The sequence below is a fragment of the Argiope bruennichi genome, chromosome 9, assembly GCF_947563725.1.
Source record: "Argiope bruennichi chromosome 9, qqArgBrue1.1, whole genome shotgun sequence".
Taxonomy (NCBI): Eukaryota; Metazoa; Arthropoda; class Arachnida; order Araneae; family Araneidae; genus Argiope; species Argiope bruennichi.
This window is the reverse complement of record NC_079159.1, coordinates 61961367-61986085: the sequence shown is the minus strand read 5'-3', so window position 1 is coordinate 61986085 and position 24719 is coordinate 61961367. Positions and strand designations below refer to the sequence as shown.

At 30.6% G+C, this 24719-nt stretch overlaps 1 protein-coding gene across 1 annotated transcript; it reads left to right on the top strand.

The window, feature by feature from the left end:
* Nucleotides 1-2690: 2690 nt before the first annotated feature.
* On the top strand, nt 2691-24568 carry LOC129984243 (retinol dehydrogenase 5-like). The gene is made up of 5 exons (XM_056094077.1): nt 2691-2959; nt 8609-8821; nt 15138-15320; nt 19152-19284; nt 23436-24568. The coding sequence occupies exons 1-5, from the start codon at nt 2743-2745 to the stop codon at nt 23782-23784; spliced, it is 1095 nt and encodes a 364-aa protein (XP_055950052.1). The 5' UTR covers nt 2691-2742; the 3' UTR covers nt 23785-24568.
* Nucleotides 24569-24719: the final 151 nt, after the last annotated feature.

Sequence of the window (24719 nt, the reverse complement as noted above, 5' to 3'; positions counted from 1 at the left end):
TTAAATAAATTTAGGAGTCTTGTTTTGCATTATGAATATTTCGAATGTTAATTGCTTGTTACGATATCACATATGTTCTCAACATATTTGGTTGCTAATTGTGACACTAAGTAATTAAATTTAGTTTCCGCCGAAACAATTCCACTTATCTTAAATAGTACTTCTGCTTGAAAAGGCAAATTTCTGGGCGATCCATCCAAAAAGAAGGAATTTTAACACTTACTTTGTACAGTTCATGTGTAGCATCTTTGACATTTTTATCTTCTTCAACCATATTCACTTTAAAATAAAAATCCCGGGTCACCAATTATTGATCTTAACTTCATATTGAACTCAACTACATTAAATTTTAATCCACATTACTTCAAAATAATCTTTACTACAGCTTTTAAAAACCATTTGGCAATTTTTATTTTTTTCGAACAACAAAAATTGAATATCTTTTTGTTGCCATTTCAAAAACAACAAGAACAATAAATAAATAATTAAAACGATATTAACTGTTATTTTTAAAGTTCTGCATAAGTTCAAGCCACAACAAAATGTCTCAGTTTACTCGTTACATTAATATCATCTACTTGTAAATATTCTTCCATTTAGGTTTCTGTTGCTTTACGCACTTGTCTTATTCCGAAGTTTCAAGAGGTATCTATATTTGCAGCTATAAATCTGTTTCATCTATTATGGACTTCATTTGAAATTGGTCATCAGTGTCAGGTGTAGTTTTATCAATTTTTTGCTTTTACATGCTTGTTATCCATAGTGATTTAACTTTTTTGATATAATTGGAACTTTCTTGAATATTTTTTAACATAGAAAATAATGGATATAGATTAAAGGTGATGAATATCTGGTGAGTTTTTATTCTGTACACAATAATAATAATAATAATAACCTCTAATATTGGTAATGAAAAGCACTGACAAAGAAATGCAATTTGGTTATGAATATGAGTTTAATTGTGGCTTTTAACTACAATTTTTGAATAGGTCTTCAGTCAATAAAATGATTCGATTCTATCTTTCAAATTTGATTAATCTTGAGAACCATCGATTTTTTAGGAAACACCATTTTAAAGCTTTTCCGATTTACTTGTCAAAAGAACGTTTTGTAAGTAATTCCAAAATCACCAAACGCCCTATCTTGAACTATAAAGGAATAAGATGCTTCCAAGCACGACTAGAAGAAAAAAAAATTGTCTTATTTCGTGGCAATAAACCATTGACAGAAGGGGAAAAAGGAAATGAACTTAGTATGCTGTTTGAAGAGATAAGCTTTAATAAATAGAAAGTACAAATGACGTTTCCCTTTCTAAATTACAGAATTCCCTTTTTTACCGGTAACACTATTTTTAAACTTTGTAGTTTCTGATTCTGTAACCCAAAAGCCATTTTTCTACAAGTGTCATCTGTTGACAATATATAAAACTAAGAACACAAATTTTGAAGAACATTTGATAAAAAGAAATTACAATTTTTTACGTCTTTTTTTTTTTTTTTTTTGCAAAACACATTAATTATTTTTACCTCAACTTTTTAAAAACTAAAAATGTGAATGAAATAATAATTATTTGTAACCTGTATTTAAAAAATTATCGGAAAATTCTGAAAATCGAGAATCTAATACAGATTTGTATATGTGCACATGTGGCAAGTGCGTTCTTTGGATCTTGGAGAGCTTTATTATTTTTTAAAAACGTAAATTCCTTTTATATTTGTAAACATATTTTAATAGCTGTGTGGCCGAATAGAAAAGACTTTTGAAATTAAAATTTCAATTTATTTCATCCGGGAGGCATAATTTGTACAGGCAAGAAGAGATTAACAATGCCAGTTTACAGTGCTGCACAAAAGCGAAAGAGGCAGACATTTTTTACTTCAGTGATTTTCATATGAGATTTTGATAGGGATTTCTTTTGCACGTATTGACTTAGGAAAGGGAATCTTAGGCATTTTAAAAGACTGTTGTATAAGCATTAGGGATTTTTGTCCTTTCATTTGGAGAGTAAGAAAATTCTGAGGTCGTTTGTTTTCTAGAGCGCTTGTTAAAAATAATTAAATAAAAAGTGGGAATTGGATCAGGAAATAAAAGAACATTTAATTAGGATTTAAATTAGACTAAGAGATATCATTGCATAAACGCATGTAAGCACGCACACAAAATTGAGGACGGAATACTGCGCAAAGCCCCCCCCCCCCCCCCAGAAGCCAACAGTACCCAACGTTCACAAATTTTTTTCAATATCAACATTACTTAGCAAAGCTGATCATTTTTTTTTTTCATTTTTCGAGACAATTTATCTTTACAACATGTTATATCTTTAACTTTTTGTTTTGCATGGTGTAGTGAATTAATAATTGTTCTACAGCAAAATGCTAAAACAAATACAGATTTTTAGTTTACTCTAAATTTTTAACGATTGTTAACAAGGTATAGCGGAAACTATAAAAAGATCGCAGATATGAAATCTGATCATATGAATTCTGGACACTTATTTGCTTATCTCAATAAAAAGGGGAAAAAATTATGAATCTTTGTTTTCAAATAACAATGAACAAATGACCTTGTGGGTTTATGAAGAGAGAGCTTTTTAAAAGAGCATTTATAAACCATTATCTTTAAATGTTTCTAACTTCCTTAAAATTCATATTTCGTTTTATAGCATTTATTTCCTTCTGCGTCTGGTTTAGTAAAACATATCCCTTTCCGTTTCTTCTGGCGAACAGTTTTACTGGCCATGTCATGGATCGATGGTTTATCGTCTGGGGTATTTATTTCATCTGTGCAGTTTTAATATTCGATTTGACGTGCTTCATAGCACCCTTTTTGCAGAGATATTCTTATTTAGTGGCTAAAACTCTGTTTTGTGCAGTGATAGGTCACTGTCTTTTTATATTCATTCAAGAAAAGGTTTCTAAAGAGCGTGTAAATCCAAATGGTAAAGCTGTTTTCATAACAGGTAAGTGATATTTATAACTTATATGAAAACTGGTTTTGATATAAGTTTAACTTATATGGAAACTGGAAATTTATAAACTTATATTTTGATTTTAAGATATGATTTTTAGTTCTTTTCTTTCTATCTTGCTTGCTGATCTTTTACTTTGAGTGCCTTTATATTGCTTTCTTTCAATCTCTTATAACCGAATATTATTTCATCCCTGAAATTTACTAGCATTTTGAAGTTTTAATGAAAATGCTATATGTTGCAACCATGCAACATATAAAATTGTATGCATGTCATTTCTTCAACCAAAATTCGATTTGTCAGTGTGGCACCGCAAGAGGTTCTATAAATCACGTGATCAAAGCCTGTGCACTATGACGAGAACACAGACTCAGATGGCCAAGAAACTGGATGTCTCTTGAAGTCAAAGAACTCATAAAAATTCCAGTCATTAAATCTTTTATTAGGGACATTTTGTCAAATCTTTTGTATTTAGCTCTCTCCTAATGTAAAAAGTTAACACTCATTTAATGTTTTTTTATGCATTTTTAATGTTTTACAACATAATATGTAGTGTAAAATGTAATGTTTTCTTTCCATTCTTTTCTGTGCCAATATGACTTTTCTCGGGAGGGTTCTTTGTTGTTTGCAAGGGTCTGATGTCATCAGGTGTGGTTTGTTCCTTCGTACTTCAGCGGCCCCATCAAGTTTCCCGTATGGCCTAATGGCTAGGTCGGAGTATCGTACAGTATGCCGCAACCATTTTATTTATCACCATATGCTTGACGCTGGATGGTTGGATGGTTCAAATATGAATTTTATACCAATTAACTCGCATATCAAACCTAATATGAAAATAATTGTGGTGTTTTTATCCCTAGACAGCTCAGAGTTAGATTTGGGAAGTAATCGCTTTTCTTTCTTTCTCAATAATTTTGATGAGGTGAAATTTTTTAAAAAATTATTTATTTGTTAGGTATTTGGCCTGAAGGAAGAAAATATATTTAGCAAAAGAATTAATTTCAATCTGAATTACAATGAATTAAAAAAAATTTTTTTTAAATAAATTTAAAAGACATAAAACATAATTTTACATACAAAGATAATTTTAAAAATATATTTTCCGACTTTCTTACAGATTATTTACATGGATTTAGATGACATTAATTCAAAAAGAGGAAAAAAATTGTGGTGAAAGATTACGACAAAGATGGAATTTTCATTTTAGCGATTTGGTTTTAAGACAAAGAGATTGTTAACAATACTTGCAATTCTTTCAAGAATTAATATCTCTATACTATTTCAAAACTGAATTGTTTTATAGTACGGCTTTCAAATTTTGCATAATAATTGTGTTACTACATTTCTCCAATTCAACAGAAATTTACATTAGCTATTTAACATTTTGTATTTTTTAGCACGATATAAAATGATCTTGCTTGTTCTCTTCTCTGTGAGTCGTATTTTAAATTTCATTCTTTAAGCATGTAAATAATTTAGAGAAGGTTTTCAAATTTGGAGCTATTGTACATCTTGTCACAGACATTAAATTATGATTTTACTACCAATCATTTTTATTACTACATTATCTTCTTAAATCTAGATTTAAAAATTTTAAGAGTCCTTCGGCAGACTTTTAAATTAAAAAAATAAAAAAATAAAAACTTCCCCATGAATTCACGACATATTAAAAAAAATTGCTAAGGAAAAGATCAGGTAAAGTGATTTGTATTATATTTTATAGACCGTGGTTCTGCAAGAGATAAAAAAGTATAAAAAGAAAGCTAATTAAATTTATTATATACGTGAAAAAGAAAACTAAGTATTAATATTATTTTGGTGTGAACATTTAGCTCATTGATCGTCATGGGGGTCACCAATGATCGACATCTGGCTATTTCTGTAGGGCAGTTGGGATCATAGGTAACGGACAAAGTGGACTAATCTTTGTTCAGCACTGTCAATCCATTCTTTGTGTATTTCAAAATATAAAGAGAACAACATGGCGCTTCTGAGTATTGCTGCGATATTCCCTAAAAATATTATTTGAAGGAAACATAATATGTGCTCATTTGTAATAAAATTATTCCATTAATGTTATAATTGGCACTAGTGCACATAAAAAAATACTTGAAACTGTCTTAAAAAGGCACTGAAGTAATAAAATATTGATCATATTTATATATCCTAATAAGATAAGTCTGAAAACAAAAATTTCATTTTCAACCACTTTATATTAAATTTTATAAATTACAATTATTATGCATCTATTGGATTATATTTATCAATTTATTAATATTAAAATTTACAATTGTTATCTTTATCATTCGCAATTTATTAAGTTTCAGTATTAGAAATGATTTTTGTTTTGACCATCAAATAGTAAATTGAAAAAAAAATTATTTATTCAATAATAATCTCTAAAATTATTTTAATAAGAAAAGATCTTTTATGTTTTATATTATTCAAAGCTGTCAATATTATTAATCAATTAATAATTTAAATTTTTTCGGTAACATGGAAATAAATAATAAATAAATTTAAAATTAATACATTTTAACAAGTATTAATTAAAGAAATTATAAAAATTAAATAACAAAGGAATTATAAAACACTGTTATCTCTACTAATAATAAAGGGAAATGTGTGTTTTGGTGCTCTACAGTGCAGATCATTCACTGAATTTGACACAGATAAATGAAGTAAATGAACAAATCGTTGCCATTTTTCGAAATTTTAATTAATTAGAAACTAAATGAGATTTAAATGTTTATAAAATCACAAAAATATTATTGTATACAACTAATTTTCGCATCGTTTTGAAATTAAAAAAACAATATTTGCTTTAAATAAGTATTTTCTGAATATGAAAAAATGTTTTTAAAAATATTTTTTCCAATAATTTTCAAAAATATATTTAATTATTTCTACGAAATTCAATTTTTTTTTGTTTCCAGAGATATATAATAGTGTGATTTCCGTCAATTGTTAAAGGTTATATAAAAAGAAAATACAGTTACAATTGCTTATGCATTCCATAATTAATCCGATTGTACGAGCACGCAGCTTAAACTGTGACGTCATCTTGATGAAAGAAGGATCCCAACAAAGTTAATAAAATTCTGCTTATGATTCACGCAATTTTACATGCGGAATCAAAAAGTGAAATCATATAACAGCAAAAAGCAATGTGTAATTAGATTGCAAAAATATATTAACGAAACATTTAAATTAATAATGGCCCTAAAATGTCACGGAGGTGGATTCCAATAAGATCATTCATATGCATAATAAACAGAGCAGGTATGAAGAAGTTATTAAAATAATACAGCTTCAAGGCTTATCATAATTTGATGCTTAATAATACATTACTGAGAGAATCAATAAGTCATGCAGCAGGATTTCATCTGAATGAAACTAAATATATAGTCCCGGTGAATCAGTTGGTTGCCTACGTGACTAGTTATTGATAATATAGTTACAATAATAAAAAATGAAGTGAAAATTTCAAAACTTATTTGACTGACAAATAAAAATGTACAAAAGTCTTATGTGGAAAGATTTAAAAGTCCTATACGAATTTCACCCCTAGGACCTTTAAAAAAGCTTAATCCATCTCTAGAAGTATTCATGTTCTATATTCAAGGATCAATGGATGAAGCAAAACTTTGCTCATTTTACAAATCATTTCTTTTGGATAGATTTCTTATAGGAAGACTACCTATTGCAATGGGTCATGTGAATTTTAACCATCTTGGAATATATTATTTGAAATGTAAAAATTTCGGATGAGTTCGTTAATGGGTCATCAAGTTCAAAGGCGGTGGGTTGAAAATTTCAATTCGCTGTAACTCCCTTAATATTGGCGATAGAAAAATAAATTAAATTGGTTAAATTAGCGCCTCATTAAGACGAACAACTTTTGTATTTAAAATTTTTTGATAGCTGCAATAGCTACGATGTTAGGAGCTGAAAATGATTTTCAAGCCCTAATTTTGATTGTTTCTAACACCAACAATTTATATTGTCAGTTTTGAAAAAGAAATGAAACAAAATCTTCGACTTTTCTTTAATTTCCATAGTTTGAAATCGTTTAAATTCACGTGGTATAAAGATTAAGAACTAGAATAAAACTAATTAAATAAAAATAAAAGAGAAGAAAGATCTGACTGCAACATTATATAAAAACGATCAGTTTAAAAATTTCCAGAAGCTGAGTGCTTTTCAGTTCTCTCCATATTTTATTTTAAAAACTCAACTCATGTATGGGTTCTTTTATCAGCCGCATAATAGCGATTAATTACCAGAAAAGATCAGCAAAGATATGTTAGTCTATTAACTATGTTAGCCAATGCCATGCGGTTAAACCTAAAATTTGCAGTGGTTTGCAATTAACACACAAATGCTGAAGAAATGTCTTTTTAATTGTTTTATCGCTAAATTTCCTTTTGCTTCAATTAATAATTGTAATTGAAATATTTAAATGCGCATAAGATAAGATTTAATATTAATTTAAAAAATCAGACGATTTTTTTTCCTCCTCTATGAATAAAAAATTAAACTATAAATTCGTAATTTCTAAATGAAACGTTATTGTTTGCATTTAATTAAAAGAAGAATATTAGCAAACGATATTTAATTTCTTCGAATATATTATAACTTTCAGTTCTTACCGACAATACAAACTTTTGGGACTTGTTAACTCCAAAGCCTTTCAATAATATAAACTTTGTAGCATGCCTAGATTTGAATATTATTTTTATAATATTTGTACTTTAATATTATTTATTTTGCAATAAATACGGAATTGTTCAATATCAATATAAGTATTACCTACGATTACTTCAATATGTAATATTTAATTCTTATTTTATCGTATATGAAGTATAGAAATGGTATTATAATCGTCAAAAAATTCAGACTCGAAATTTAGATAAAACTCTTCGTTTAGTATATTTTCATGAATGTAAGCTCAATAATTTATAAACGCAATGACTGAAATCAATGAAATTCGTTATGTTGTCTTGTGACTACAGTTATAGTTCCATGTAAAATTTTGGCGTGAATCTATTTGGAAAAAAGCACCCAAAACACGCATTCCTAAAGTGGATTTGTAAAAATATAAATTCATGAAAAAGACCTGTTTTTGTAACTTTAACCAGATCTGTAATTTATAACTATTTTGCATGTCGTTTGGTGAACGCCATGCAAGGTATTCCAAGTTCTACAATTTTATGTGGGGTGATAGGGGAAAATTTATTGTAAGGTATGTGAGAATGTTTCTGGGAGACCATTTCTATTAGTTTTTGTCCAAGGATTGAAAGGAATTTGACTATGAAAAGGAATCTACCTTTCCCTTCCAGCTTGCAGAGGGGAATTATTCTAAATTACACTGCGTTTTCATTTTTTTAATTGTCTACTTTCATGAATATGTCGGTCAGCGTATATTCATTGATTGGTGAAGTAATTATGATTTAAATTCAGTGACTCAATTAAAACTACACCTAAGAAAAATGTCAGAAGAAGCAAACAAATGAAAAAATATTAATTTTAAAAAAGCTCTTAATTTTTAAAAAGCTCTTAAATTCGGATAAAATATTCTTTTATAAAATCTATTGCATATTTGTTTATATATAACAAAGAGGCTCCTTTTCTTTTCAGGATGTGACTCTGGATTTGGGTACCAGTTGGCAAAGCAGCTGCATTCGTTAGGGTACCGTGTATTTGCTGGTTGTCTATTTCCTGAAACTGGTGGAGCAGCTGAGCTGAAAAATGAGTGTCCAGGTAAAATGTCGATTGTACATATCGATGTAACAAAGGATGAAAGCGTGAAGAAGGCCAAGGACTTCGTCCTTCAGAATTTAAAAGGCTGTGGTAAGTCGTATCAGACTTAATCTTTGTTGGTTTACTAATAAAAAAATAAGAATTCATGACTATAAGTAGTTAAGCACTCGTAAAAAGTTCTTTACCAAAAGCCATGGTAAATAACGTATCGTCATTGTCAAAATAACGTGAGTCAACTCTTTATTAAGCAAAAAAACTTGTATATAGTACTGCTATTTAGTTTAAATTAACACTTTTCTCGAAATTTTATATGTTGCTATTGATTCCAGTTATATTTTTGAATTTTTTTTAATGAAATCTTTTTCAGTTATTCCCTGAATAATCTGGCATATATAACTCCTTTACTTATTCCTTTATCTTGAAATAAATTACTGAGTTCAAACATTGTCAAATTCAAAGCCAACAATGAAAATGAAACCCAGAATGTATAATAATATATGAAAGAAGTTTTCAACAAGGCACAAGAAAAGTATGAAATAACCACAGAAAAATTATCAATATTATGCGTTTTCTAAACTCAGAGCAGGTATATATTTTTTTAAGTAAATAAAATAAAATAAATCGTCTAGAGGCATCAGATAGGTAAGATATAATTGGTAGTATTTTTAATTAATTACGATTGACAAATGATGATAATTCACCTTTTTTCCATGGTTCGCGGATGAATCACAGGGAAAATAATTTCTTCGAATGGATCACAAACGATTCGTGACTTTCATCGTCTTTTTTGCTTGAATTTTCTACATAGCTACACAAATGTGGTATTAAAATAGAAGTTTTTCTATTTTATCGATGTATTTTATTTTCTTCATAAGGTTTTAAATGCAGTCATATAGTTGTTAATAATTAGCTAAAGATGTTAAATTTTCCCTTAATTTGCTCCTAAAAAGGTTTTACTTAAAAACTCTGATTTGAAAAATATTAATTCATGACTAGCTAGCCAATCGAACATTGATAGTTTCAATAATTTGACTACTTGCAATTGAAAGAAGTTTAATTATATTAATATCCCCTTTGGAGCATATGAAAGTTATTTTGAGACCGATCTCATAATTTTGAGTTGTGTTCAGATAGCGATATCGACACATGACCTGGCGCATTCTGTTCAAAGTTCCGCGCCATACTATAGAGGCATGTAGAGAAAAATTCTTAATAACCCTGTGCTGGCCGACAAACAAATCTTCGGTGAAATTGGATGTCAATTCAAAACTCCTACAGCTGTTAACCTGAGACTGTCAATAGGATTCTGACTGAAAAGAAATGTCCCTGATTGCCCCGTTTTTATTAACAAGTAAAAAACGGGATAATCAGAGATTATTAATAGTGAATAATTATTAATATTGATTAATAAGTGAACCCATATTTATAAAAGCAAGTGTTTGTGTACAGTGTTCAGGTAAATCTATCGCACTTAGAGCCATGGAATTTGGCACACAAGTGCAGTGCACTCAGAAGCTTAATTTAAAAATTTAAAGTAAAAATGTTTTATTTAATTTTTTTGCTTTGGTTTATGTGATTTTTGTATTATTTAACTATATAGTAATCCATAGTAACTTTTTAACCCCCCCCCAAAAAATGCATTATTAAATGGAACAAATTATTATCGTTTTTAATGATTTTTTTTTAATGTCTGGCACAATTTTGTGAATTTTGAAAATTTTTCAAATTGGAATCAACTTTTTTGGGTAACATCAAACATTTTTGAGATTATAACACTCTAAAATTATAAAATTGAATTATAACATTGAAATTATAACAGCAATTTGGGGAGTGGGTGACTGTTCAGGTGTCGTTCAGACAATGCTTCAAAATTTAGATGTTCATTCCTAAATATCCCAAGTATATCTTTAGAATTGAACATCAATTTAACTGAGCTAATTCCCGAATTCAATCTTTAAATATAAAATTGTTTTAATATAGAGTAATCACAATGGTGACTCGTCTGTTAGGGTTGTAGAGCTGCAGCACTTCCTGAAATTATTTCTGAAAGTAAAATTTCTGTTTTCTTTCTACACTCCTGTCCAAAATTAAGGTCACAAAAATGTTTTTCAAAGTAATTCTAAATGGCTACCAGTACAATTTAAACAAATTATATTTTACATATTGTGAAGGACTGCTAACACGATATTAACCTTTGTTGTAGGAAAAAATGTTGTTTAGCATTATCTTTTGGAGAACTACTGAAATTAGACCGTTTAGGAATCTGGGAATTTTGCCTGCAATTTTGTGAATATTGCATTAAAACAAAACATTTAACCTGTTTCCAGTGAGAATGAGTTCTCATAATCATTTAGACGATGCCTTGAGATAGAGAACCGTTGGCAGGCTTGAAGCTGGGCAGTCTCGAGCGGAAATGGCACGATGGTTACAAGTGGCACTGAGAGTGGTATCCAGATTGTGGAATCAATTCCAAACAAGTGGTACTGTAACCAGGAAGGCCGGCCAAGGCCGTCACAGAGCAATGACGCCTGCACAGGATCGCTATTTGGCATTAAGCGCACGACGGCACAGGTTGACAACGGCTCCTCAACTTGCTCGTGACCTTGCTGCTGCGTCTGGAATAAGAATTTCCAGACAAAAAGTATACAGACATGTAGCAGAGAGGGTTATTTATGCCCGGCGACCAGTTGAGTGCGTTCCTTTGACTGCATCCAACAGAAAAGCCCGGCTGTTGTGGTGCCTAACATATCAGTCTTGGGCACAGCAAGAATGGGAGCGTGTTCTTTTCAGTGATGAGTCGAGATTTACCACACATAGTGACACTCGTCGAATCTTTATCTGGTGAGAGCGAGGAGCTCACTATCATCCCTCCTTAGTAAAAGAAATTGACAGATTTGGTGGCAGAGAAATCCTTATCTGGAGTGGCATAATGTTGGGCAGTCGTACACCACTTCACGTCTCCGATACGGGTACTGTCAATGCACATCGCTATAGGGATGAGATCGTTGAAGCTTATGTGAGGTTGTTCCGGGGTGCTTTTGGCCCAGACTTCATGTTTATGGATGAAAACGCGCTTCCACACAGCGCCCAGATCGTTGATGATTTTCTCGAGGAAGAGGATATTCGGCGTATGGACTGGCCCTCGAGGACTCCGGATCACAATCCTATTGAACATGTTTGGGATGGTCTCGGAAGAACCATTGCACAGTGTAACCCCCTCCTAATTCCCTCCAAGAGTCAAAAGCCGCGCTTTTGGAAGAATGAGCTTTGTTGTTTCAAGCATTTATTGACACCCTCATAAGCAGTATGAAAGTTCGTTCTGAAGCCAGTATAGCAGTGCATGGTGGTCACATTCCATATTAGACAGGATTTTCCCAAGATAAATGCTTTATCTCTGATTCATAATGTAACACTTTTTGATATATCCTGCTTCTTAATTCCCAATTAAAATCTTTTTCATGTTGTTATGTGTCTATGTTCTTTCTTCCATTGTAGTGTACCTCTGTGTCAAATTTCGTGACAACACAGTGAATAGTTTTTTATTTTTCGCAGATTTTATGTTTGTGACCTTAATTTTGGACATGAGTGTAATTTTGTTACTTCTCCACTCTGAGAATTCGATGCTTCTTATATATTTTTTCACTCTAAGAATTCGATAGTGAATGAAAGAAGCAAATAAAAAAGTGAAAAGAAGTCAGAAGAAGTAGAGTAAACCAGAACCAAGAGAGGATTTGGGACTTATGAAAATCCCTGTGTACACAACTGAATGATTGATTTGAGGACTAAAAGCAATTCCTTCTCCTTTGAATTTTCAGGCACTGAAATTGTAGTAAGACCATTACCGATTTAGAGCGCGGCGAACTATTTTCTACCTTTTTTTTTTTACTCTCGCCTGAGGTTTGACATCATTCTCTCTGTTTTCTTTTCTTTTTTCATTCTCTCATTAGCCGTTTATGAGTTGTGGTATCGATTCTTTCTGTCTGGGTAAAAATATATTTGGTTTACTGAATTCTCATTATTCTTGTGAAAGGTTAATAGTTAAAGGTTAAAATATTATTCAAATAAAAATTATTGTATAATGGAATTAATTATTATTAATTTTTACATGCAAAAACGATAATAATTGCAAAAAATTTATTATACATTTTATTTGATACTCATTTTATAACGAGCATTATTGAATTTACTGCGAGAAAACAGAATTGTGTTTACCTGTGGGGAGGTTCTGTTGCTTTTATCGGCTGAATTATCATTTCAATTTTTACATAATTTTCTATGACACAACTACAAGCAATTTATATCATACATTAATCTATACATAGTATAAAATCTAAAAGCGTCTGTATGTTTGAAAGAAAAAAACTCGAGAAATACTTAATTGATATTGGAGATATTTGCATCATTTTATAGGAGATTTATTGGGGAAAGTTTTAGTACATTGACGTAATATCAAAAAAAAAAAAAGGAGTTTTATAATTACGATTTGAAGTATTTTCCTACTACTATTCGCGCTTGAGCAAAACAGCAGTATCTGTGCTTTGCACTTATCCGCTCATGTGCGAAAACATCAAACTACTCATGCGCAAATAACAAGAGCTGTGGTATGCATATGTAATACATTTCCTTGTTTTCGTCTGGTTTTAAACAGACTATGTAACCTTTGTCGTAACAGTCTACGTAAACCTTTGTAATAGTCTAAATATTTCTGAATGTGTGCTATAAAAATTGTTTTGTAGTTATTTTTGATGATTTCTAAATATATTTTTATATTTGTTTGATATTGCGTGACATGCCCATGTCATTTCGGGTGGAGGAAGACTTAAGTTTAAAGCTAATTTTTCATCTTGGATGTTATGCCACGTTTAATTCTATGCGAGTACTGCTAGTTATTTAATGTTTTTCAAATGCCACAATCTTATATTTGGTTTTGAAATTAAAGATTTTAGGCTACTTATGGGAATTGATTTAATTTGCAGTCTCTTGATAGATATTTTAATCAGTACGGCAAATTTCTACACTGGGAGCTGCCTCTGGTGGCTATAATGAAATTAAACCAAATTTTATGTGTACGCTATGGGAGATGTATGTGAGATGAATTCTCTAAATAATAATAATAAAAGTTACTGACAGAGGAAATTTTGAGGAATTGAAATCGAAAATGTGTCAATAATTATAATGAATGGGAGAGAAAAAAATTCAATTTTTTTCACATTATGAAACACTAAAAAGAACTATAAAATATTTCTAAATGAATTCAGCAACTGCAGAACATATCAAGAAATTATTGTACCAAATTTGGAATAAAAATATACATTAAAATTTAATTTATGAGGTTTTTTCGTAAGAAAATTCTATCAAAGATTAGAATTTGAGAAAGTCGCACCTAAAAATATAAAATAGCATAAAAAGTAAGTAAATGCAAATATAAAATCCAGTGTGACTTCTCACGAATAGACGTGGAACAAAATCCAAACGTTTTATAAAGAAACATGTTCGACCATGAAGAATATTAAATAAAAAAAATTTAATTTCGTCAAAAATCGATTTTTTTTTAACGCAGTCACCTACTTTAAGAAAATAATTTTTGCAATGATGAGAAATGCAAGAATGATTCTACACACTTGAAACTTCGAAAATCGTTCAAAATATCGAATATTTTTTGTTGTTTAATAATGTTCTCTGATCCTTTAGATTTCAAACGATACCAAGATGTTGTCAATATTCAAAATATTTCTCGAGTTATAATTATTTTTCTTGAGGTGCTTTCATTAAAAACTCTAGTTACGGTGTTTTTAAAACTCGTTTTATGAAGAATGATATTTTCCCACTATGTGGCTTCATTCAAGCAATTATAACTCAACAAGAAATTAACCAAATACAGTTATTTATATATCAAAATAATCTGTATGAAACAGCGGATGTTTTGTGCCTCAATCAAAGTTATATTTATAGAAATAAATTTTTAATAGCTATTTAAAAGTTAAAATTACAGAAAAAAATCTCTCTTTTTTCTATTCATTGTTGATTAAAAAATTGTTTAAAAAAACTATATATTTTTATAACTTGATTGAGGCAGACAGCATGAAGACTAATATTAGGCATCATTTCCCATTGGAATTGTGTGTCTGTACAAATTAGAATTTAAGATATCCTGTTTAAAAAAATAGGCTAATTAGCTCATTAAATATTATTTAATTAATTAATAATTAGTGTATTATGGGTTTTTTTCTCACTGAAATGAGTTAAACATATATTAATGATCTATTGTGAAAAAACTGGATTTTTACAGATAAAATTTTAAAAAAAATCTTCTAGTGTGTTCGTACACCTTAAATTACATATTTCCGCCATATTACAGTTGGAAAAAAATTTCACATAAAATAATTATCTTTCCATTTTCATTTAGATTTATGGGCTCTTGTGAATAATGCAGGCATCTATAAAGGTTTCAGTGTTGAATTCTCCAAGATTTCTGATTTCCAAGACTCTCTTGATGTAAATACTTTAGGGCAAGTGCGAGTGACTAAGGCATTCCTTCCTTTACTGAGGGAGTGCAAAGGCAGAATTATCAATGTTAACAGCTTGGCAGGTGAGAAACTCTCCCTTAACATATACATTTGATTATTTTGTATTAGTCCTATTTTTTAAAATAAAGTATTGCAATCATTAAAATTTTTATCACGAGATCTTAATGAATTGCCTCGTTTTAGACACGGGCCTGGTTGGTAGAGCGTTGGATTCGCGTCCCTTAGGTTGCGAGTTCCAACCCTCCCGTAGTGGCTAACGCGCGTATAAATCTGTCGTGGTCACAAAGTCCTCCATGTCGAGAGTAATACCACTGGGGGTACTGGATCAGGGGTGATCGTTCTCTTATTCAGGTCTAAATTACTATCTGTGGATGAGTGAATGAAAAGCGAGAATGAAAGTCCACCCCGTAAAAAGAGTTGTGACGTGTGTGCAGCCAAAAGTCGTTCTCTTGGCCCTAGATGGCGCTACTATAGAAACAAGAGACGCTCCCCCTCAGGCGTAAATCGGCTGTCCTCTAACAGCGGGCTTGTCCATGGCAAGTACCATAAGAAACAACAAATATAATTACTAGATATTAAATCTAATCAATAAAATCAATAAATTAGGGGGAAAAGAGAAAGAAAAAAGAGAGTGAATGTTACATGAAAATGAATCTGCAAAAATCGGTCCAGAATCAACGTGGAGTAATAAAGTTGTAAGTAATGATCTAAGCGCAGATAAATTTCTTAATATTCTAGGAGGTCTGGGGTTGAAGCTTTTAATTTTCTTTACTGCGATGTTGTCGATTTTATCAATTTTTTTGGAAAATCTTGTGTGAAGTTTCTTTTGGAAGTCATTAAAGATGGAAAGTTGAAGGCATTTTCTTATGTATTTGTTTCGAACAAATCACGGCAATTTGTGTTACCATCAAGTTTTTAAAGATTTTTCAGTTCTTTTATTGCATCGTCGCTGCAATCTCTAAATTGGAGAATGCATGGGACATTAACCCTTATCGTGGCAAGATTGCTTTTTTGAAAAAAAGCAAAAAAAAAAAAAAAAAAATGTATATAGGTATGTATATATAAAAATGTGTAAGAACAAACATTTAGGCATGTGTATTTTAAAGTAAACATATATATTTAGGGGTACAAACATAAAACATAAAGTTAAAAATTATTTTATAGTGGTAGTATCTTTTTATAAAGTTGCATGTATTTTATACTATACAAAATGAATATAAGGGTTAGTAATCATAATATTGTCTTGCAGATAAATAGCTCATTTTTTCTTGATAGTTTTGATTTGGAGATTAAAAATAGGATGGTGAACCGAAAAAAAAAAATATGAGAAAGCCGAGGAGAGAATCATTACCTTTTTTTAAATTTTCTAATTTTGTAGTATATGGAAAGAAAAATTATTTTGAAATGTATCGATAACTTTTTTAGGATTGGAGATTTAGAATTTTATGTATGTAGAATTTGGTTTGGTTTGGGCAATTTTGTGCAAGAGAAATCGACTGCTGCGCCAGACAAGATGTTAAAACCATGTTATTGTAAAAATATTTAAAAAAATCATAAAAAGGCAGATGCAAAATTGTACTCTAAAATAGATTAATTAAGTGGATAAAACGCAATGGATTTCAAAAAAGTAAAAAGGTAAACAGGAGGAGATTTGCCAAATAATATTGAAAGTGAAATTTTTAGCGCCTCAACAAACGCCGCGTATTGTACTGATGGAATATCCAAGATAGAAAAATCTGATCAATCCAAAGGTGATATGCGGGGTTTTGATAGGATATGGTTGACAAACACATGAGAGTTGCATCTCCAGCTTCAAAAGTGGATGTTTTCCTAATAGCAAATAAAGATAAGTATATCTAGCTCTCCAACACACAATTCGGAAGTAGAATAAGAATGCAATAACATAAATGTTCTCACGAAGTGAATAGTGCTAAAGTCATAAACAATTGTATACGATTCATTCATCTTCGAACAAAGACACTTTTCCATACACAAGGCGCTACAGTTTACACTTATAAAGTGAAAATCATTCTGTACAGTTAACTAATGAATCCGGAGTAACTATTTACTTGCATTAAATACAGGATTTTATTTACAATTCTCAGGTATGGATTTATTACATAGAAAGTCTCACGACTGAGTGCCTATTGAACGTACTCGTACATCTGATCAGAGTTTCTATAAGAATCCCCAGAGATGGATCTCACAGATTTCTTTGCGTAAGAATCAATCAGAACTGTGAATGTCCAATCATAATTATGTATAAAAAGAGTCTTCTAGGATATATCCCAGAATTCCATAGTAGATCCGAGTGCATCACTAATCATATATAATCGTTTGGTTGCAAATGTCCACCTGCACATTTGGATCGCATTTGGAATACATCTGCGAAAGCAATCAATATACTTTTCCCACCTGCGAGGGTCCCTTGAATGAAAATGTTAACAGATCACTGTTTTAAATGTACGTTTTGTGATAATTATAAATTAATAACTTAATTTAATTCAATGTTGATTCCTTAAAAATGGCCTCACCTAGTAGAGAATTTTAAATAAAATTGATTTTATTATGTGATTTATGATGAATTATTAATTAAAGATAAAAAGGAAAAAAAATAATTAAGATAAAGTTTCTGTTTTTCAATGCACCAATAAAAGTTTTTGTTACCAAATTCTATTTTTAATAGAGAAATATTAAATTATATTCTGTCATTGGTTTGTATGCGTACTTAAAATGGATTGGACTATTATTGTAGTATCAATGGAGTAATCTCTTCGAAACTTCCTCGCAGATAAATATCCCCCCCCCAAAAAAAAATGCATAAAATTGTGGACCTTGGGAAAGGCCATGAACGCAATGAGTGCAAAGATTTTTTATTTTCAGAGTATTATACATGAGATTTTTTTTTTTTTTGCTTCATAGTCATATTACTGACTCTCCGACCCGCCCGAAGGCACACGGATAAAGAATACTGAATGATTGGACCGCCGCAACAACAACACATGTGGGAACTGTTGTTGAGTCTTAAGAGCCATCACCGGCCACGGTACAACCCTTTCCGAAGGAAGTACGTCCCGTCATCGATGGGAGGAGCCAGATCCCCCACCTTTTTGTGTACCCTATAGGGTAGCGAGATCCAACCACTATACCGGAAGTATCTCATTCTCATTTCGAGGTGCCCCCCGGGGTTTTTTCATAGTAAAGTAAAGAAAATCGAATACATTTTAAACATGCTTTTTCCATTGATTGAAACCAAGATTTGACAATTATACAAAAATTACTACATTTTATCACAATCTATTACATTTATTACAGTTACTCAATACTAGTAACAAGGTCACACATGTCAAATTTCCTTTATTTAAATTGTTGTGATTTTGAATTACGTGTATGTGAAAGTATAATCCATAGACTGTTAAACCGTTGACGAATTAGGTATAAAAGTGATCTGCATTTTAAATGCTAAGCCTGTATATCAAATTTTATTGATGAAGTTCTCAAAGTTTTGAAGGTTTTGTGTTCCTTTCTATTCGAATAACTATACAAACAGACTTTGTCTGAATAGATTCCGCTTAAAATTTGATAGAAATCAACAATTTTTTTTACCAGATTTCATCTATCTAGCTATAAGCATTTTTGAATTATCTTGTTCATAGGTATATATATTTCCAAAAATGTGCATTTCGGTCTCGGGGAGAACCAGAATGCGGAATAATCTTCAAAATCTCAAGTTCGCTTTTTTTTTTTTTTTACGATTCCAATACTTTTTCTTTGTATTCTTCGTATATGAGAAAGCGAAAAGGGCTTAAATTGCTTTATCTTTAAGAACCCACACGTGAACATTACGTTGGAATTTGAATACCTTTAATAATTTTCTTCACTTTTTCCATCAGGACGCATCGCTTGTGCTCACATGACTGCCTACTCTATGAGCAAATTCGCCTCCGTTTGTTTCACTGAAGGCTTAAGAAGAGAAATGGCGCCTTGGGGAATCAAAGTTATTTCCATAGAGCCTGAATTTTTCAAGTAAGTTTGTGTCAGAGCCAAAATGTCTGCTTTTCAAGAAAAGATTTTGTTGGTAAAAATAATTTTAAAAAGCTCTTTTTTGTTACTGTATTAAAAAATGGCAATTTTTATTATTATTAATTTCTAATTTTTATCAATTCTTATAATTAAGAAATTATTATTAAAATAATTATAATAAATATGATGAAGTTGATTTTTTTTTTCTGTATTCTTGAAGTCCTTTTTGTTTTTAAATTATCTACTAGCTGGAATGAGGGATCAAATTTTAATTAAATTAACCAATTAAATAAGAATTATTAAAGTAATGTAATCTCAATGAGAACATACTATGCACAAAATTTCATATCAAAATAAGAGGAAAATTGATTTTAAAAATTCATCTTCATAAAAATGAAATACGTAGAATTAAATGAAAGCGGTTGTAAAGTAAGCAAGAATGATTTTGACATTTTTTAGGCATTTCACAAGTAAAATATGTTAAGACTTTGGAAAGTAAATAAAATTTTATAGAAAATAATAATTTTGTGTAATAATAATAATAATAATAATAATTTAGTATTTAAAATAAATCAGTCACCCAGCCCCACTATTGGTCCGAAATAGCCAAGTTTTGTTTCATATGAAAGCTCATGACTTCTAAATATGTCATCATTGGTTATCCGCTATTTTTCAACCTCCATCTTCGACAGAAGTTTCGCAAACAATTCTCCACTGTGCCTTCTCAATGAGAAAACACACAAGAGAATTCCCCAATTACAATTATCATTTCGAAAATGTTTGTTTCATTTGTATGCTCATGACACCTAGTATGCTCATGACAACTGAAGCGATTTCATCAATTTTTGTCGCCAAATTAGTATACTGATTATTTCGCCATACTGAAGAATAACTAACCAATCAAAATGATCTATCATTACTGTGCAAAGATAGTTTAAGATAATTTTTTTGTCGTGTTAAGAAGTAGCTCAGCAAAATTGATGGAAATAACTAATCAATCTTATTAATAATAGCTACTTTCGGCGATTACATTAATGCCATTAATATGAAAAGTCGATGTTAATGATCTATATCTTATCAAAACAAAAGAATAAAAAGATCTATTTTAAAATTACTTCAATGATTCGACCGAGAAATAAGTAACAATACAGTCTGTTATTCTCTGAATGTCAAATGGTGCAGTTAATAATTGTCTAAGTATTTGAGAGTTTAAAAAAAGATTACCAGATGGTTTTTTGTTGGCAAGAACTTGTGTTAAAAGAAAATTGTAGTAAATACTTGATTGGACAATTTTTACACAACATTGATACATCATTTTGATTAATTAGCTGATTTGCTAAATAGTGGAATTTGATGAAATCATTCTAGTTTTTTAAACTGAGAACTCTGTCTAAATATTAGTTTGAAGTACAACTCGAATATGGAGGCAGACGATAGTTGATAACGTATCTAAGTATAAAGAGTTTTGGAAGGAAATAAAAATTTATAAAATCTGTACGCTAGAAATTTTATTTAGTGACTGTAACAGAATTCTATCGAGGCCAACAGAGAATAGTATTTTTACAATAATATACATTGAAATAGTAATTTTGCAACAATATGCAATGAAATAATGTTTTTGCCATAGTATATAATGAAATAGTATTTTTGAATTTTTTTTGAAAAGTGATGACAGTTGAAAGCAGGAAGCCAATGATGACCAATCTATAGTATCATTGACTTTCACACGAAACCAAAACTGGTGAAAACGGTATATTGGTTGTAATTGGAGGATCCATCTCTGCGTTTGTCAATTATTTTAAATATATCGATTGTGGGGGGGGGATATTTTGGCCGTTGAAAGGGATTAATATTTAATACTTGAACTGTAGTTGAAGATCTTCCTAAAACTATAAAGTAGCCATAGTTAAATTTTGCTAATTCAGAGCAAGTGAAGCTTTAATACTAATAAAAAATAGTTCAAAAAACTGTCATTAAGGTCATATTACTTATACATAAAAATATACATCAATACATGTGAAAAGTTACAAACAACATTGATTTGTTAGATACTATTTAGCATATGCAGACATATTCTTTCAATCGTTGTCCCATCAATAAGGGGCAAAATACGAACCGATCAGCTGACTTCAACTGATCATCAATGATTCTTCAATTGTTCATCCAGGCAGTATTGTAGTCACTTCAGTACAGCCACAGTTTCCAACATCCTCCATACCCTCTTGATAAACCACATTATTTTTAAACAGTATACTGGTTATTTTAAATCATTGGCTGGTCATAATACTCATGTCATTTTGCATCGTATGGAAAATTAATGCTATAGCTTTATTACAATGTTTATTTAATTAAATAAAGTATTCATTGGAAAAAGCTTATACATAAATTATCTAATAGAATTATTTAATTATCTAAAAGATACATAATTTATCTAATAGAACTTCCCGTGAAAATTATAATATTTCTCTATTGCTTGTAGCCTATACTGTAATTTTACCATCACGAGCGTTTTAACATTAGCTATAAGAAATAAACAATTAAACAAAGTAGCCATTGGCAAAGGCTTCTTCCATGATTTAAATTATGTAATAGAACTTCACCTAGAAATTATAATGTTCATTTATTGTTTGTAGCTTATACTGTAGCTTTACCATCACGAGCGTTTTAACGTTAGACGTAAGAAATATATATTTAAATAAAGTAATCATTGGCAAAAGCGTCTTCCATAATTTAAATTATCTAATAGAACTTTTCGTCGAAACTATAATATTCATCTATTGCTTGTAGCCTATGCTATAGCTTTACCACGAAGAACGTTTTAACATTAACCATAAAGAATATATAATTAAACAAAGTCACCTTAGAAAAAGTTTCTCCTATAATTTAAATTATCTAATAGAATTTCTCGTAAGAACTACTACGTTCATCTATTGCTTAATAGCCCATACTTGACGAAAAATATCAAGGGTTGCATTGTGAAACTTAGATAATTAAAAGTTTAAGGGGGGGGAAAATACGTATTATTTAAAAATTTGAAATAAAAATAATAGATTCTCTTATCATTAGGTTAAATAGGAAGTTCAAAGGATCAGAGTAAAAGGGATTTAATGTTCCTCTGTATTTTGTAACTATTCCGTTATTCCAAAACTCCTACATTTCGTCAACATTTTTTTTTTATATTTTCATCTTTCATATTTTTATGGAACTTCGATTCCACTAAGTCCTTAAAAGTCACCGGATTCGTTTGTAGTGGGTATATGGTGTGAAAACAATCAGCAGACCACAATAATGAGCGACTACAACGTTTATTAAACACGAAGACACTAATACATAAAGACGACAAATACACAGCCAAGACGAAGACAGGCAACACACAGCAGCTCACCACAACGCACAGTAGCCCACAAGTAGTAATCGGTAGAATAACATTATAGTACACAAAGCGGTCAGGTAAAATTCAGCAGAAGAGGGAAGCTTCGCAGCTTCACTCTACATCTGTCCAAACGGCTACAATTCTCCACTGTCTTCTCACTTTAGCTGTATCCAACTGCCGATACACTACTACACGACTGGCTACTCCTCACATGACTCGATTCTGCTTTCACAGTAGACACCAGGACTCCGCACACAGCTCAATTCAGCAGTCGCTTGAGCTCCACACAACGCTTGGACTATTCCGCTGTTACTTCGCTATCCTCTCGACGACTCGATATACGATTACGACTGACTACGATTGATTTTGGCTGGAGACAACAGGCCTTTTATTTCCCGGAGGCGGGCCGAGAAGGTTTTGGACCAATCAAGCGTATCTCAGTTCCTATTGGCTGGATTACTAAAATTCTGGAAGCTTCCAGCAATATCTATTCTTGCGAAAGTCACCAAATGGTCGCCAAGCCCAGAGATCACTGATGTGGCACCCAATCAGCGCTCAACAGTGCTGATCGTAAAAAGGTCTTTCCAGTGATTTAACTAACTGTGTTGGGAAGCAAAATTACAGGTCTGTAAAAATGTCAAGAAAAAAATCTCTAATTGAAAACGCATCAAGAACTATAGAATCAACGTTATTAATGGATTGGGAAAGACATAATCTCTTTTTAAATTTTACAAATTTGATGTATTTTTTGGAGGCTTAAAAAATTCTTATTCCTTTTCAGAACTCCCTTGACTAACAAAGAAAACTTGAGGAAATACCTTGAAAATACCTGTGCAGGTGTGGAGAATGGAATCAAATTCGATTATGGAGAATTATACATGGACAGGATTAAAGCTATGCTTACAGATCTTTTTGGTTTGTCATCTTCAAAAACTCACATCGTGACAGATGCCATCGAGGCAGCCATTAGCACAAAACATCCATGCATTGTGTATAGGCCTTCAGCAAATATAATACGATATATTTTCTGGTATTACGCCGAAAAAGTTCCTAGTCACGTATTTGATGCATTCTTTAAAATGGGAAACATCGTGTGGAAAATTCCAGCTCCCAAGGCTGCTCGAACGTAATGAAATTAATATTTAATCGATATTTAAGAAAACATGCAAATTGTTTTAGATCTGAAATAAATAAATATAGATTATTTTTATTATTTTATAGTAATAAGTTTTTTAAGAAATTTAATTGCTTATAGGAAAACGTAATAAAAACAATTAGGTATTTTGGGATTATCCCGTCGACCTGTCAACGCTGGCGAAAATGCGTCAATACTCGCGAAATGCGCCAAAGGGTTGTCATTACCTTTTGGCGATATTATCGGGTTTGGCGAAAATGGTCGACGGTATGATCCCAAAGTACCAAAATTTCTGTGTAAATTTTGCCAGTCATTGCAGTAAAATGCTTTATTAAAAATTTTATGCGCAAATTAGTTATACTATCAAAATTAACATGCAAAGATAAATATAAAATTTTAAAAACATTCATTCAAATATGTTTTTCATGCAATTATAAGCGGTTTCTTTATAAAATATTGATTAACAAAAAATAAAATACATTTTCAAAATAAATTTGTATTAATTTTTTCCATTGCGTTATTGTTCCATTTCAAATTCAACTGATTTTATCAAAAATTTTCTAAACATTTGGCAAATTCAGCAAGAATGAAACTTTGAAAACTTCTGCTACATTGTATATAAAATTTTTCTAAGATAAAACATTGTCTCAATCGCATCACCGTATTTCCAAAGATAGAAATATATCCAACATTCAAATTCTTTTTCTTATTTCAAATTATTCTTAAATGATTGTATCAATGGTTATTCTGAAAAGAAATTCTACTGTATATTTCATAGGTCATGCATTTTTTTATTCTTGTATTTTTGGTATTCTGTTATATTATCTTAATAAAACCTTTTATATCATTTTTACTCATTATTTTACTCATTGTCACATCAAAGATTTAAATATCAGCATCAAACATGATGCTTCCTACTTCCTTATATAC